General features: G+C 40.6%; 2 protein-coding genes across 4 annotated transcripts; one reads left to right on the forward strand and one right to left on the reverse strand.

Moving 5' to 3' along the window:
- Positions 1-166: 166 nt before the first annotated feature.
- Positions 167-13,863, reverse strand: spryd7b (SPRY domain containing 7b). The gene is given in 7 exon segments (XM_050048598.1): positions 167-1,342; positions 5,659-5,761; positions 9,840-10,006; positions 10,422-10,538; positions 12,840-12,959; positions 13,759-13,830; positions 13,833-13,863. Coding segments are annotated over 7 exon segments (708 nt in total). The 3' UTR covers positions 167-1,244.
- trim13 (tripartite motif containing 13) lies at positions 13,205-16,069 on the forward strand. Of its 3 annotated transcripts, none has more exons than XM_050048588.1 (2): positions 13,205-13,219; positions 14,542-16,069. In XM_050048588.1, exon 2 carries the CDS (start codon positions 14,548-14,550, stop codon positions 15,742-15,744), a length of 1,197 nt encoding a protein of 398 aa, XP_049904545.1. In that variant the 5' UTR covers positions 13,205-13,219; positions 14,542-14,547; the 3' UTR covers positions 15,745-16,069. The 3 variants fall into 3 exon arrangements, with proteins under 3 accessions (XP_049904545.1, XP_049904543.1, XP_049904544.1); XM_050048586.1 differs by lacking the exon at positions 13,205-13,219 and adding an exon at positions 13,750-13,894; XM_050048587.1 differs by lacking the exon at positions 13,205-13,219 and adding an exon at positions 13,913-14,443.
- The last annotated feature ends 1,742 nt before the right edge of the window (positions 16,070-17,811 follow it).

The following is a 17,811-nucleotide window of genomic DNA, read 5'->3' on the forward strand; positions in this document are numbered from 1 at the left end:
TGCATGGGCTGTCCTGGTTTCCACGGCTTCCTCGACGCAGTAATAATATATCCGACTTATTGGCCGCAGACAGACATGGTGCATGAAATCTGTGCAGCTCTGTCATCATTAATGTGACACACAACTCATCTACAACCAAAAAACACACCAAGACTCTGACAAAAACTATGCCTCCAGACACAAAAGTTTAATGAATCAACAATATTTGGATTTGCTTGTACAATAACATCATTAGTGCAATCAAAAGACAAGCATTTGAAATATTGAACTGTCACATTTCAGCAGCGGATATGCAATGCCAATACAACACAACAGATTGACATTTTTTAACCATTTATATATATCTCTAATCAGAGACAGCCAGCACCAGCTCTGGTAATATTCTGATATTTAGAATAAATACACCATGAAAGATTTCAGGAGAGAAAAGTGTGGGAGATCTAAAGGGCTAGTTGCCGCAGTGATTTAGAAATCAAGCTTAAATATTAATATCGGCCGCTGAAGAACATTTTCCGGCACCGTCACCTCAGCATACCTCAGTGAAACGTCAACCTCGGACACTGGCTGTCCTCTGGAATGTGCACTGTGTTTTAAAACTTCAGATTGAAACAGTGCCATGAATTAATAGTGCTTCAATATTCCCACTTTCTCCTGTATTTTTAACTGAAGAAGGCAACATAAAAAAGTGAATGGGATACTGTTGACTGATGTGTCAGTATTGTGTCAGCTGATCCTTCATTTGTCCAAAAACTTTCATTTTGTCATACCAAAGAGACACATCACTTTGATCTGTGACTCAAATAAATACAAATAAATACAGGGCGTATGCTGCGATGTCAGTATGGCATTTAGGAGATTACACAATCAAAAACATAAGCGATGTTAATAAAACATGGCTTTTGATCCTGAAAAATGGGAACATTTTTACCATTACACACAGATTGAGAATACAAGCAGCAACTGATAGTGTTTCAGTTAATACAGGGTGAGTACCAGCCCATCATAGCTGACCGATGATCAGAAATCCCCACGCCTTCGAGGATACTCCACCGTCAATCCAGAGCATCAGCAGAGAGACAGAGTAATCAGGGGAAATGAAACAAGAGGCATTCAAGCCACACATAATATCCAATCAAGGTCAAACTGTAGTGTCACAGAGGTTGCTATGAGATACAGGGGAGGGTGACAGCGTAAAGAGGGGCTGGGGCTGGGGCTGGGGCTGGGGCTGAGGCTGAGGCGCTCCTTTAGAAGATCTGTTGCTCAAAGAGGATCTTCTCAAATCCTTGTGGAGCTGTGTGATAGAAGTCACTAAACTGGCAGTCTAAGATGGCACTGTCGTCCACTGGAACAAAAGAGAAGAGAGACGTGAGCACAAGTTTAGACACTGTATGCTCAACTTCAACACATTTTTACTAGTGGCAGCATTTAAAGGTCTAGTGTGTGGGATTTACTGGCATCTAGTGGTGAGATTGAGGATTGCAACCAACTGGTACTTCCCACTGGCCAATGCAAAAAACACACCCTGTCTAGAGCCAGTGCTTGGTTTGTCTATTCTGGGCTACTGTAGAAACAATATTGCGGACTCCCTGAAAGTGGACCCAATCCATATGTGGATATAAACAGCTCACTCTAAGGCTGCATTCACACCTGCCCTGCTTGGTCCGGTCCAATCAAACTCAAGTTCATTTGCCTCCTAATATGGGATTTATACTTCTGCACTGAATTGACGCCCTACTGTGCCGTAGTCTGACCTGCACCTCCCCAGAAATGTCACTTCATGTTGCGGCGTATTTTTGTAAGCTGAAACCATTTCTCTCAGTAGAAACAAAGCTTTAATTTACTTTAACTTCACAGACAAGAAACAATAAATCGTGAAGACAATAAAGCCTCCACAAAAATAGCATTTTCAGTCTTGTGTGTGATTTATCCTGACTTCATATGAGCAGAGGAAATCTCCGCTCATCGCTAGGCTATTTTATACAATGTAAAATGCCATAGGCTTGTGCTAATAACATTAGCGTGTTGTATTTGTTTGGAAAACATGTTTAGTATAAGACAGCTGTTTTGTCTGAACCCTTGTGAGTTGTTATGGAGCTGAATTTTGTAACGTTACCTTTGTTAAATGTTGCTGTTGTCCCTGGCTTTATATGAGTAGAGAGAAGTCTGCTAGCTGCTAGGCTAATTTATGCAATGTAAAATGCCATAGGCTTGTGCTAATAACGTTAGCATTTTGCATTTGTGAGGAAAATGTGTCCAGGGTTAGGGTGAGGGTTAGTGTTTTGTCTGTGAATGCTGCGAGTTATAGTGAAGCTGATGTGTGTACTTGTGTTTAACACTGCTGCTATTAAGCCATGTTTCATGTGTGTTTAATGTGTGTTTTGAATCAACTAAACTTTACAGCACTTCACAGAAACCTCCACCGCTGACTAGTGTTTTGGAGGTGTAACTGCAGAGTGACACAGACACAGCATTTGATCTGGTCCTCTTGTAAATGCTGCCGTGAGAACACGAACCAACTCTAGGCAATTATGCAACTTTCTGACAAAATGAGTCCCTGATTCAAACCAAAGCAAGCGAAGCCTAGGTCTGAAAGCACCCTGAGGTAACGATATGTCACTGATATGTCATCATATGTCATGTCTGACTCAGGAGTAATAGTGCAATAAATGAGCAAAGATTCCATCATTTTGTCTGGTTCATTTTTGAAAGTTATTTGTTCTGCAGAAATTGGGTCAAAGACTTTCCCACAGCAACGTTTGAACATAATCTTTCAGTACACAACGTTACAGCTTGTTTACGGTTGTTGATACTGAAATAAGTTATCAATTGATCTTCAGGTAGAGAAGTAGCATCATGTCCAGGCCAAACACTCTCCAAAGCCAACTGGCACAGCAACTTACTGTGTGTACTCTGTTATGTTTACAATTCAAAGTGTGAAGTGTGGTAACAGCAGAGGTGATGTTTGTAGGTCTACTTCTAAACCTCTCACCTCAGAAACAAATCATGTGTTTGCCATACCTGTCTGACGAGCTGTTTCAAAACAGCAAGCGTTTTTCAAGACAAACTGCAACTAAAAAACTGAGCTTTGAGGTGCAGATAACAAAGCAGACATTGCTGTGAGTTATAACTTTAAAGTGCATCATGTGTTTCAACAGAGGAATAACAGAACTGCTACTGTGCCACTGCAGCTCATGAAACTACCTTCAAAATTTTGGGATGGGTTGCTTAATATTTTAGGGCTTTTAATTACCACTTTAACTGGATCTTGCAAATTATATTAAATCTAAATGTAGAAAATTTGCAAAACAGACTACGACACAATATATGTATGATATGTGCATGGGGGGAATATAAAGTAAGAGTTCAGCTGAGCCCTACCGGATGATAGGAAGACAGATTTTTGTAACCTTAATGAGTATGTAATTTGTTCCATCTATAAAGGTCCCAGACTTTTTGGATCCATGTATTGTACGTTGGACGGTCTGGTTTCAGCCATCTGATGGATATACACTTTAAGTAAGTAAGTAAGCAAGTAATATATGTAAGAGGTATTTCTTATTCCTTACATTGAGACCTTCAGGAGTAACAGGCAGTACTACTACTGCAGAATCTTGTGGAATAGCTTGTTGAAAGACCTCTTTAGGGGCATCAAATACCTCTCTCCATTCTTAAATAGGGCGATCCGTTAGCTGCGACATTACACAGTTAAATATCCTCCCATCATCAGCAGTCCAGTGCTACACTATAATAGTATATTAAACACTGTTGTGATGAAGCTAGGCTCATCTTCGTTATTAAGGGCACTTCTATGGCATCAATTAATCCATTCACTAAAATATGTCTCCCCTCTTGATCTTTATGTATGGATGTTTTAAGACTTCTTTAACTGTTCATGTTCCACCTCAGGTAAATGTGTATCCTGTAGAAATGCTATCTGACAGCTGGCCTGTTTCAGCTTGTGTAGAATTTTCTGTCTCTTAATGGGACTATGAAGACGTCTAACATTATAGCTTACAATTGTTAATGTTCCCATTCGTTTTTATATGTAATAAAAATCTTTATGCCATCATTAATATTCAATAAAGCACAGGTAGTAGCAGTTTAATTAAAAAACACACCAGATTAATGGAGAGCTCTTATGGAAAAGTGAGAGTGGAGCATGAACCTATTCTTATAATTCGGTTTATATAAATGCTTATTAGAAAATAGTGAAAAGACAATTTTTTGTGTCTTGCCCCCAACATGAATAATATTACTGTACATGTACATCAGAAAATTAACTGTAAAGTTTGTAATAATATTTCTGAAAGCATCCAGGGTGATTCTGGTTATGTTTCTAACTCAGGAATATCATCAGTGCCTTAAGACAGAGGGTGTTTGCACAAGAAAGCTCAAACAAATGAGTCAATTGTTGCAGTTTTTCTGTTGGACAGGAACAGGCAAAACTACATGTTTTCCTTCAAACAGAAAATCACAAGTTGATTTTACAGACTAGCTTAAAGGGATAGTGTCCAATCTTTTGAAGTGGGGTTGTATGATGTAGATGTAAGTCGGCACGCCCCTAGTTTGGAGACACAGGCTGGAGTCTAGCATGGAAGCAAAGCAATGTACCCTGGAGGGGTCAGCAATAAAACATATTTTTTATTTAGCCACGTAAAAAAAAACGTCCCATCTAAAAATACCACTATCAGTTTCAGCAAACACTGTATTTAGAATATTTTCACTGCTTAAAAAGTGAAATGAAGCAGTTATATTGCTCTCCTCTAAACCAGAATCCATTGAGAAAAAAAGCAATTTAACATCGCTGAACACAGGAGCTGCTGGTCTACAGCTGTCACAATGAGTCATTTTGTTTGTTTTCTTTTTGTGGTATTGTCTGACTTTGGCTTTTGAAAAGGGTTAGTACAGATTCACCAAAATCACACAATAATACAAACAGACGAATAGATCGAGGCAGCAGATCAGCAGCTCCTGTGTTCAGCGAGCCAAAATTACTGTTTTTGTAAATGGAGTCTGGTGGCTTTGTCAAGAGCATAGATGAGAAATTGAAGGCGTTAAAGGCTTCCCTGTCAGAACGGGCTGTCTGACAGAAAGGTAACGCAGTGAAAAGACTCAATTAAGAATACACTTAAACTGATATTGATTTTTTAAAGTGGAAGTGTAAAAGTAGAATGTAGAAGTACATTGCTTAGCTTCCATGTCGGCACTTCAGCCTGCTTCTCCGAACTGGGGTGTGCTGACAGACATCTCCTGTGTGTCATACTCTGACTATGATAAGTACCTCATACCAACCCACTTTGAGAAATCCCAACTATCCCTGCATGTTTGAAATCTCTGTGGCAACACTGTCCCTTCCTGCTAAAGGCTTTGTTTTTGGTTAGTCCACATAACTCAGTCTTGGATGTTTGAAATATGTTTGTGGTCAAATATGCATCGAAAAAGACCCTTTAAGGACAACCAACAGCCTGATATCAGCAGTGTTATGTAAAAATGTACAAATGCAGCCCTCTAGTGGATGAAAACTGTCAATACCATTACAGTTTCTGAGAGAGCAGCTCGGCAGTCAGTTATGCTCACATAAGTTGTTTGAATTAGTCAAAAAATAAAAGAGAGAGTAACCAGTCCTTGCAACCTTATCAAGCCAACAAATAGACTTACCATAAACAACAGGGTATACAGTGCCTCGGATCCCTGAGGCAGGACAATGCATGTTCTTTCCATTCAGATATAAATTCAGCTCCACGTGGTCGTATGTGATGCCCTGAGGAACACAAACAAAACTGGAATTAATCACTGATTGTTAGCATGTGAATATGATTACACATTTAAATATCATTTATCAATTAAAAACAAGACGTTCATTTGTGTCGCCTGGCTATTCAAAATTTGAAGTTTGTGAGTACTATTTCCTTTTCCTTGTTATTTTAATGCTTTCCTCCTCAAGCATTCTTGGCTTTCCTCTCCTTCCTGCTGTTACAGTGTTTACTCCTGGACCACGATGATTGAGCTTTAATTATCACTGCATGATTATGGTCAATGATTCGTCATCCAGGCAAAAAAAAAAAGTGTCTGACACAAAACAGGACATTAAAACATGACTAAAGGTTTTCTGGTGGATCAAGAATGTTGCTAATTTTTTAAGATAAAGGACTCTGTGAATATTGTACATTAGTCTGTTGTGCTATAAGTAAGTGAGTAATAAATAAGTGTCAGACTTCATGGTTAACTCTTGTGCCAAACAGTTAAAGGTATACTATGCAGGATTTTCCTAATAAAAAAACCCCCCCACAATGTTTAGCCTAAAACAAATAAAACTACAAAGGCAATCCCTTTCAATCATTGCTTATGACTCACTAAAGTTGCAAGGTGGTGTATTTATCTGCAGACTCTGATGTGTTTTCTTATTATTTTGCTGTATCCAGGACATTTCTGGGCGTGTAGCCTCCAGCCAATAACAGTGCGCAGGTGAGGTCAGGCAGGACTTTATAAAAAAAATCATAATAATCTGGCAGTAGCTGCATGCATCCAAAGGGAACCTCCAACAGTCGTAGACACAGGACAGAGAAAACGCAAATATAGGGAGGCAAAACGGCGAGCAGATAAAGCTCCAAACAAGATGGAATCTGAGGTTGGCTTTTACTTTTATTTTCACTGGCGAGCTCTGGAGGAGAGGATGGGGATGAAGAGTGATGCTGAGTTGGCCTGTTTTCTGTTGGACAGTTAGCTTAGTTAGCTTACTAAAGAGTCAGCTTTTCCATTACAAATGTAAGGTTCCTACAATAGTAGCTTGCAGTGTACGTACAAGCAGTGCAGTGCTTAGTTGAAGTTGAAACTGCAGTGACATGTGCAGGCAACTTGAATCAATCTAAAACCATTAATAAAGGCATTTGTACTGAAAATAAATCAGTGTTAAACAGAGGTTCTTTTTCCAGATTATTGCTGCAGTAGTTAGTCATAAAGTAAATAGATAACAATGTCTTTTACGGGCCTCATAAATGTCCTCCCATACCTCATTAAATTACATGTCTTGTGTGTAAAAAAGCATCACAAATGTGGCTGATGATGAGCTTCACAAGAACAGATTATTATTAATGTACCGGTCTTCATATATCCTGTACATTAGCCCCCAGCATAGCATAGTTAAAGCTATAACTAAAACCAAATGATCAAGGATCGTATTAACCGACTGACAGATTATATTTGTCTCATGAGGAAACTAATTGGGCCTAATTCCCTAACTGTCACTAAGAAGAATTTTTCTCTTGAAACCCACATACACAGTTTTCAAAGATTCTCACATTCGCCAATGTTTTCTTATTTCGGATAGGTTTTTAGATAAGAACAGAATCTACGCCCACTCAACAGCACTCTTACGCACATGTTGCGCTGACAGGGTTGTACAAAATAAATGGTTATTGCTTTTTTTCAGTTCTACAGTTGTGCTAAATTAAAGCATTAAAATAACTATAATATTTTTTATAATTTCTATTTTCCTTAATTTATATTAATGCCTTTTGAAATAAACACAACACTAACACTTCAATTCACATCAGTTATGTTAACGAGAACCATGCCACCTAATACTTAGGGATTGATTAGACTAGAAAATATCACGGGCAGTTGGGGCAGATTAGTTAAGAGTAAGTTATTAATAACTTCTAGAAAAAAGGTGTGAAATAGTCCACCTTCACCCTCTTCCCCCTTCTCTCTGTCACTGTGTATCTCTCTCTAAAACACACACATTCCACCATGGCACTCATCTCTGTCCTTAATCCTCACAATTGTGATACTATTATGCACAGTTTGAGGCTTGGGTGGTTGATTAACAAGTATTTTTAGCATCACATGCATCTATTTGTTCTATTCTATAGATTTACCACTGATGCTGCTGATCATGACAGCTCGTTTGGCGCTAACTTGCTGCAGAAGTACTTCCATTTCAGAACTGTCCTGCTAATTAAGATCAATTGTCACGCAAGAGGACAATGAGATTCATCATTACAAGAGCACAGGTGCAAACAACTCTGTGGGTAAAGAACGCGTCATGAATCTGACACAGACTTTTCTTAGGAACTTTCTTGAGCATAAATTTAAGAAAAAAACTTAGGAAGATATGGTGAAGAGGCTAATTAATTTTACACAGGTTCGGTCCTGCATAATTACTTAGTCTGCAATGAGTTCATCTGTATCCATGTCTTTGCTCTGCTGTCTGAGTATGTGTATGTGTGGAATAGTGGTGGTGATGGGGTCTCCCTAGTACAGCTCACATGAATGCAGTACTGCCACTAAAGGACTTTAGGGGTCTCCAAAGTCACCAAGTGTTAAGTTCTAGTTGTCGTAGCTTGAAGCTGTTTTGGTCTCTCCTTCTGTCATAAAAACGAGCATGACTACATATAAAGCAAGACTACATTTTCTTTAACATGTTTGTATTTTAAGTTTGGAACAGAAAAAAGAAAGATTTGTCGTATATGTCACACACTGCTTTGTGCAGATAATGACATGCCTGCTGACAGTGACAGACAGAGATCTGCATGAGTTTTAGGACAGCTCCCATCTGCCCCTGCTGGGTTTTGAGCTGCCACAGCCTGCACCCGCAGGATTTTCTGCTGCACCATCCAACACCTACAATCCATTTTTTTCAGACCCCAAGTCTGTACTCCGTAACATTATACTTTACAGAATGATTTCCGAATCCTGAGGTTTGTAAAAAAATTCGAATAAATGTCTCAGTATAATGAAAAATCTGTTTTAATTTATTAACTGATGCCAAACAGCAATTCTGGCACTAACAGAAGACTATCCAGCCCACATTAGACTAAGCGACACAATGCGACCATCGATGTCAGCCAGCTGCCTTAAAAAAATACCCACAAATTAAAAATAAAATTACAGTGGTTCTCACTGGACCTGCAGGCCAGCCTGTCCCAACAGGCCTCTGGCAGATGATTAGTCTGAAGGGGCTGGTCAAATGTCTCACAATCTACACTCACTTGCCTTTTGGAAAACCATGAGACAGCTCAATATGTGTGCAGACTAACCTGATAAAAAAGGGATGTCAACAACTACACCTCTAGAAGACATTGTTTAAGGGCCTGTGTCAGTGTCATGTCAATGCTCCTAAACATTTTCCATTTACAATAAAATTATTTTCTAGACTTCTCGATAGATTTGTCAGACCACGTTCAACATCCATGTACAAAGAGCTAGGAAATGTTACAAATTTGAAACTAATTCAAAGCTCCAGGAAATGTATCGACATATCTCTTGCTGTTTCCAGGAAGTGTATTGCATTAACCTGGAAGTTAGATATTCAAAAGTTAAGTTAGAGATTCAAGAGACTTTGTGCAGAGCTGTTCTGAAGGCTGTGACGTACAGGCGTAGCTGCAGCTCTGCATAGGAGTGTGTTCAGTCGCACGCTACTTCTTGCCTTGCTTTCAACGACATCAGCTCACTCTGACCTGCACTCCCTCTCACAGTGGTAAACATTTTGGCTGTGGTGGCTGCTCCAAACGCCACGAAAAACACTCTGCTTGTGTGATCAATTTATTTTTAGAAACTCTGGATTTCATATTTTAGAGAACAGAATAGGGACAATAGTCTGGAAACACAAATGTCTCCCCATACTCTGTTTATTTTTCCACAAATTCCTTACATACCCAGTTATTTTAGATCATTAATCATTTTATTGTCTGTCAGTTTACACTTGCCAGTTCTCATATATTTGACAAGATGCAGAATAAGAGAAAAAAGTTTTTCATTTTAAGCTTTACACTCAAATCACTCAAAGATAAAGTTGTCAAACCTAAATTCAGGATTATCAAAATACATTTTGAACTTACCACAATGTCGCCCTCCTGAGGAAGGCTGTTTGCGGGTAGGCGATTCTTCTCTTCATTATTGTGGTACACAGACCCATCATGCCTCAGGACGAGGCTGTTTGTGTCTCTGCCCATAGGCACTTGATTAAGATTCACTTTCTGCGTGGCCACACCTATTCCCCACACACCTGAACACAAAGCACAACACTCATTACCTGCTAGTTTAAAACATTTTTTACACAAAGAGTAAAAATTTATGACAAAGGTCATTTGAGATAAAAAATACGTACGCAAGATTTGCATGCACATTCGTAAATGAACACTACCAAAAATGGTCGCCGGTAGGTGTGCAGCAGAATAAGTGTAGCTTTACTTTCTATGTAAGGAAGCAAATTTATTGTGCTTTCAAATATTGTCTTAGTAAGTGTAGAGAATTGCACCAGTGAGCATGCAGTCACAAGATGTTGTTGCAGCTAAAAACAGCAGCGTGTCGGTATCAATAACTCCCACAAGGAATGCACCAGAAAATGTCAATCTGGCAAGAAAAGAAGGCAGCAGAGGTGAGGGAATGGTGGGATCATAAGCTGGAAGCCATGCTCTTACCAGTGGACTGGATCTTAAACTCAAAATAACTTTTGTTCTGGTGCAGAGGAGCGTTGGCCAGACAGCCTCCGGTGCCACATATCCTCCGACCGCTCTTCACAATGACAACATCTGTGCCTGTGAAACAAAGGCAAGAATACATTCTGTAAAAACAATTTAGCAACAAGTTCCTGCCAGTTAAAGGTCCAGCGTGGAGTATTTAGGAGCATCTATCGGCAGAAATAGTATATAAAGTTCACAACTATGTTTTGAGTAGCTTATAAGCACCTGAAAATAAGAACTGTTGTGTTAAAGTTACCTAAGATTGAGCTCTTTATATCTACATACAGAACAGGTCCTCTTCCACAGAGTCCACCATGCTGTATCTAAGTAGCCCAGCACAGAAAAATCAAACTCTGGCTTTAGATAGGACCATTAGTGATTTCGCGTCGGCCACCAAGGTTCTCCTACACGCTTGGCACATTTGAGAAGTTTCAGTTCTGCTAGACACGACTAAATCCTACACATCAGACCTTTAATCTGTTGTTAATTAATCTACTGTTTAGTCTGCAAGATGCCAGAAAATGCCCATCACTACTTCCTCGAGTCCAAAATGACAACTTCAAAAGGTCTTTGTCTAATCAACAATCCATACATAATCAATTTGCAATCAAAAAGTCAGACATAAGCAACAAATCCTCAAATCTAAGAAGCTGAAAATAGAAAGTTTAGGATTTTTGCTGATAAATGATAGCAAAATTGTTGCCACTTAATTTTTTGTGTATTGATTAATCAACTAATATTTTCAGCACAAAGCCAGTTGCTGTTAGAATTTTGATAATCTACAAGGGCCACTTGACAGTCAAGATATCCTCAGGGTTAGAGTTGCAATGGTATGAGATTTTTATGGTACGATAACCAAAAATATTACGGTTTAACAGTATATTAAATTACACTATTATAATATTAATATTATTAGTAACAATGGCCCTTAAAGAAATGAAAATTTAGGGGATTTTTTATTGAGCACACACTATTATAATTGAAAATTGGGACAATTTTTTTTAAATAGAGGTATATGTAAGAAGTCTAAAATGCAGTCTGGAGGGAGGGAGATGTGCACAGTCAAGTGAGATTCTACGTTTGAATTTTTTTGGTTAATACTGTTGATGATTAACAAATGTTAACGGTATGATAACCACGGTACACCTTAAAACCAGTATACCACTGCAACCCTACTCAGGTTAGAGAAATAATTATACTCTATACTTCAGTGTGGCCACGTTGTGTTAAAACATATTAATGAATGCTCATTTACACCTGTTGGCTAGTTTTGACTCAATACCTTCATCATAAGACTCAAATGTGTTTTTTCCAGGTTCAGGCATTTTATTTTGGTCAAAAAATGGCTTCTTTTGATGGTAAAGGTTGCAGACCCCTGTCCTAAACACTTGGCCTCATAGCTAGATGCCACTCAATCCTACACACTGGACCTTTATATGCTTTAAAAATGTGTAGACAGGATTTTTCAAGCGTAGTAGGTGAGAAAATGGGAAGCGTTAACACTGACAGCTGTCATATTTTTATCATTTGGGTTATCTATTGCATGTCTGTCCGTCCTGGCGGGGGATTCCTGGTCAGTTGCAGTAGAGTTTTATTTGGGGAGTTTTTTTCTTCTCCAACGCGAGGGTCAAAGTACAGAGGGTTCTCTGTTGCTAGGATGAAGGGGGCAGGTTACATCATGCTTGAGGCTGGGAGGGAGGCACTCAACTTAGTTAAACAATAATGGTGTGAATTTATATTTACCCAATAGTGCACGTTTGATAAATGTATACGTGTATAATAGAATTTAGAGAACGACTCATGGGGATGGGGAAGGTCAGGGTTGAGGAATGATGAAAACGTGCAGGCGTGTATGTGGTGTTACTTCTTTATGTCTGTTACTGTCTGTCCTAACAGGAGAGCTGTGTTATATGAGGTGTGGTGTTATTAAGAGAAGGTCGGACAGTTTTTGTTTCAATTTTCGAAAATAAAATTATGTAAATGTTATTTTAAAAAAAGTACAGAGGATGTCGTATGTTGTTCAAAATGTAAAGTTCCTTTAGCCATATTTTGATACTGGACTATGTAAATATAATTGGGTAGTTGCAGGAGCTTCACGTCACGACTCGCGCTGTATTTAACAAAGTGCTAACCTTGTATGGAAGTATATTAAGTGGCGATGTTATTACACACAGCTGTAACAGCGCCATGTTGCCAAAAACACACTTAACTACAACGGTTACAACAGTTCGAGAAGCTAACAGTTAGCGAGCTAGCTAGCTAATGCTAACGGCGGAAGTAGCAAACCATCATGTCACTTTCACACAGCCAACCAGGCGCGTGAGGACTTTAACTGCCGTTACAACAACTGACAGAGTTGCAGATAACCTTACGTACCCATGTGGTGAGTGTCTAACTGAACCGTCGGCATTTCTTTGAGGGGAATATGCCCCGTTCCGCCATCTCCGCAGCAGCCTAGACAACACGTAAACATCGCAGCCATTCTCGATACTAGCTAAACATCCGGAAACCATCAAACCAAAGAGCGCCCGGCGTCAAAACGTCACCCGCCCGCTGACACACGCAACAGCGGCACCGGGCGGCAGAGGTCGGAACTACACATAAGCTCCTGCTACCCAACTGTATCCAATCACAGCGGCTAAGATAGGCAGTTGCTCCTGATGGCATGGAAACAAGGGAAGAAAATCAAGGTCAAAATTCCTACACGTGACTAACTATTGGGTATCGATGTTACATAACCACAAGAGAGGAGAAAAGTGAGTTTTATAACATGTTTTCAACGTTTAATGGGCAGAATTGGTGACATCTGAAGAGCATCCTCAAAGGCTTCAACATAGAGCAGATATAATGCAGCTGATGAACAGTATAGTTAGTCTTTCTCAGCCTCTGTCGGTGCCAAGATAACGTGCCACTTGTCAGCTCGGTGCCACATCACATTGAAGTTTTGATGTCAGTCGACGCAGCTGGCCGCCTTCACTCGCCTTTGTTGTTATTGTGTTAACTGTTTACAGATGCACATATTTAAAAGTACCCACGCAAGCGACTGAAGTGGGTTAGTGTAGAAAAAACCCGTGATACCAAACTGGGACTAAAACCTAGTTGACAGTTTTTCACGCTGTAATGTTTTGCATAGCAACAGCCCCTCCCCCATCGCACAGGCAGGGATCCTCTGCAAGTTACCCAGCAGGGACAAAAACGTAAACAACCCCCATGTCCAAAATTACGCACTGCAAAGCACTTGATATAACAGTAGCGCTTGTGTTATTGGCATTGTAGTGCAGATCCTGGTTTATATGTGCGCAAACACGAACAAATGAGCGTATTGAGATTTTCTGTGCGCCACTGAAACGGTTAAGTCCATACCCGGAAAGGGCGAAGTCTGCACAGCAACAAGCGCCATGATTGCGTTGCACTGTGCGTCTCAGCAGCTGGTGAGTGATTCTTTTGGTCCAGTAGTTGCATGTTACTATGCGCTTGCAAAATCTGTCACAGCCCTACTTCAGTACCTTGCCAACAGGAGCAACGCAAACGCGAACCCTGTTTGTCGATAATTTGTCGCATTGGATTGGTTAGTCGGCGGTAATTTAGGGCTCGACTCAGCTAACCACTGTCCTGCTGTTGTGTAATACAAAGCCAGGAGGGAAATAGTTTGCGTTTTATAGTCAGCATCTAGAAAGTTATTAACGATTTGACTCATATGCAGCCTGCTTTTACGACGCGCGTTTAAGTTTACGCACACTGGTTTGCAGAAATCAGAAATCAGGATGATATTTGACGTTAGGTGTCCAAACGGAGTGTGTGGCAGAGCTCATGCCAACCTTTTACGCGGGCACTGCGATGCAAGTCAGTTTCACTTTCTGGATGGGAATACTCAACACGCAGCTGGAACATGACTGCAAATATCTGTATCCTTTGTGATGCTACAGCATTTTCGTGTGTAATTTATTACCTGTGGGGCAGCATCCCCCCTCTGAGTGTGGGTGCGTATTGTAGTCTGTTTCATTAAGTGTTGATTTATTGGGTTTTCTCCTTTGCTTTAATTACGCACCGATTTGACGCCTGGATGATGTGTTTACAGGGCACCATGGAGCAGCTAGAAGAGGAACTTACGTGCCCGATCTGCTGCGGTCTCTTCGACGACCCACGGGTTTTGCTGTGCTCGCACAGCTTTTGCAAGAAATGCTTGGAGGGACTTTTGGAGGGGAGCCGAGGTCCGGCTTACAGGACACCTTTCAAATGCCCCACATGCCGCAAAGAGAGCCCTCACAACGGCGCAAACAGCCTGCAGATCAACTACTCCCTGCGCGGAATAGTGGAGAAGTACAGCAAAATCAGGGTTATGCCCAAGATGTCTGTTTGTAAACAACACTACGGCCAGCCTCTCAACATATTTTGCGCCACGGACTTAAATCTAATTTGTGGCTTTTGCGCAACAACAGATGACCACAGAGAGCATAAATTCTGCTCCTTGGAGGAGGCATATGACCGAGAGAAGGAGGCATTTGAAGAGCTGCTTCACGGGGTGGAGAGCTGGCAGAGCGCAGATATGCTGTCCTGCCTGGAGACACTACAAGCCAGTAAGAAAAAGGCGCTCCAGTCTGTCACCAAGGACGCAGAGAAGGTAAAAGACTATTTCGACAAACTCATCAGCACCATTGAATGCAAAAAGAATGAGATCCTCTCCGATTTTGAAACACTGAAGCTGGTGGTGATGCAGGCGTACGACCCGGAGATCACCAAGCTGAGCGTTGCGATGGAGGAGCACAGGCGGGCGCTCAGCATCGCGGAGTCTTTCAGGAGCGTCACGGAGCCTCTGTGCTTTCTGCAGCAGATGCAGGAGTTTCGGGAGAAGTTGAAGGTCCTAAAGGAGACTCCTCTGCCCTCTCGGAAAGACACAGACGTCGGTCCTCTTGTCCGTAATTTCGATGTGAAAAAGTGGGATTCACTGAGGATCAGAGAAGTGGACAAGATCTCAGTCCCCCACGAGAGTGGCTCCTACAGAGCGGGGGGCTCACGGCCGGTGGCGCGAAGATGGATCATCCTGTGCATGAGTTTGTTGCTGTCACCACTGCTCCTGCTGCAGACACACAACCTTGCAGCCTACGTGCCCTCGCAGGCTGAACCGCTTGTCACTGCCGTCTCCTCTCACCTTAGCCACACCGGTGTGTACCTGCGGGAAGTGACTGACATGTACGCGAGTTTAATGGCTGCAGGTCAGGAATGTATCGTGAACTTAATTGACTCCACTGTCAGTTTTATTGGCAGCTGTAAGCTGTTTTAATTACTAGCCTGTGGCATCACGGCCATGAACTCACAGCTACAAATTGTTATCCAAGTGACTCGTGAGGTGCACCAAACTAATCGCACACATGCACCTGGAAAAAGAAAACACTTGTTTACCTGATTGTTTACAGTGTCTTTTTGTTTTTTTATTTTTTACTCCAACCTCAGTGAAGCCATAGAATCAAATACAATCCTTAATCTACAGAGGTTGTAGCCTACATTTGCAGATATACTATCCATGTGCAATCTTTCTTTTTTTTAAATACTACATGAGAAATTTACACTGTCCAAGATGATCTTCATAAATAAAACTGAGAAATTCAAGTCACCTCTATGTTTGTTTTTTTATTGCCAAACCAGCCAAGTATTTAGAGCCAGCAGCCTGTTAACGAAGCAAATGTGCAATAAAAGAAATATACAGTGTAATCCCCGACCTCTTCCCTGCAGAGCGCGTCCGCACCAGTGATGCTGCAACCTCTTCAAGGTTACTAACGTTGCATAACAGGGCCCGTGTGAAATATTCACCAGGCTGCAGACACAGTGAAGGAGGAAAGCAAAAAGACAGAGCACGGTCCTGTGATTCTGGTGTTTCCACGAAACCTTAAAAACCTGAGCTGTATTTCCCCCTATCATTAATTACAACACTGAGGCATGGGGACGTGATTGTCACGCCTGCTGGGCTGTCACTTTTATTTCTACACACAGGATCTATTTGCGGAGGTTCATGTGACTCATTCGTTGCATGACTTGTCCGGTCTATAAAGTCAAACATCTGCAGCCTGTTAAGTGAAAAGTACAGTGCAGGCCTATTTTCTGCTGTGCATCTGAATTTGTAGAACTCGTAAAGCCCTGAAATCAAAATGCAATTGTGTGGGCAAATGGGAGTTATTAAAATTCTTGTTGTTTCAGGGAGGCTCAGTGAGATTTTTGGCTTATCACCAAAAAGTGGTCTTTCTTAAAATAGGTCAGAGCGAAAAGGGACGAGCAGCGAGTTGTGCATTGATCATTTATCCTGCTGGTTATTTATTTATTTATTCTCCTGAGGACAGCTGCATTTTTTTTCTGAAAAAGAAAATCCTAAAATCAGACCACAAAGTGAATCCGTGATGTCAGCACTGACCATAATTCAGGATGTACGTCATGGCACGCATGTACATATATATAGCCTTCTGTTGCCAGGCAAATATAGGATGAAAATAAATGCACCACTCTACATTAATATTTTAATTGTAACGGCACGCAAATTTAAATATAGCCTGAAAAACGTTAACTCGATCTAAATTAAGAGAAAATGTTGTGTATAACTGTTTATAAGTGAGTTTTCTGAGGAATTACCGTAATGTCAGGTCGCACGGTCAGTCACTTTATATCAAAGTGGGCCTGTGGTGAGGGTTAATAAAAATAAACTTATAATCACCATCTATTCGATCAATCGAAATAACTAAATATCCAGATACCTTAATAGCATGATTAGTGTGTCCAGTATTTTCTCTCACACCTGAATAAGGTCCCGCACTCACACCCTTTCACACCGAGGGTCTATGAGGGTGTGTGACGGTGATTTAAGCAAACCCCTATTTTACTTTTCCTGTCACTAAAGCATCTTTTCCCTTCTTATTTCCTATTGTTATAATATTAATTTAACACTTTTACATTTTCTGGATAATGTGGTTACACATAATGCACAAGCGCAAACAAAGCGCACGTGTTATTCTACATATATACAGGTAAATACAATCTGCACGACCGATTTAAAATTAAGTAAATTTATAAGTATAAAAGCCACAAAAGCAAAAATTGTGAAGCTTAACAGGTGCAAGGCAAAATGTGGAAACACACACCGCACATTACTGTTTAAGCTGCTTCCACATTTTCATGTGCTGTTTTCCTAAACACCCCCAAACAGTCAAAGATAAAGGGATTAAAATTTAATAACTGCACTTAGGAACGCGTATAAGAATTTAATAATTCCCTAAATAAAAGCTAATGAATTACGTTGGCGTGGTTAATATTTGCACACACTCACACACACACACACACATGGAAATGGTCCATCGTGCAGCTT

Source organism: Epinephelus moara, chromosome 7 (genome assembly GCF_006386435.1).
Source record: "Epinephelus moara isolate mb chromosome 7, YSFRI_EMoa_1.0, whole genome shotgun sequence".
NCBI classification, from domain to species: Eukaryota; Metazoa; Chordata; class Actinopteri; order Perciformes; family Serranidae; genus Epinephelus; species Epinephelus moara.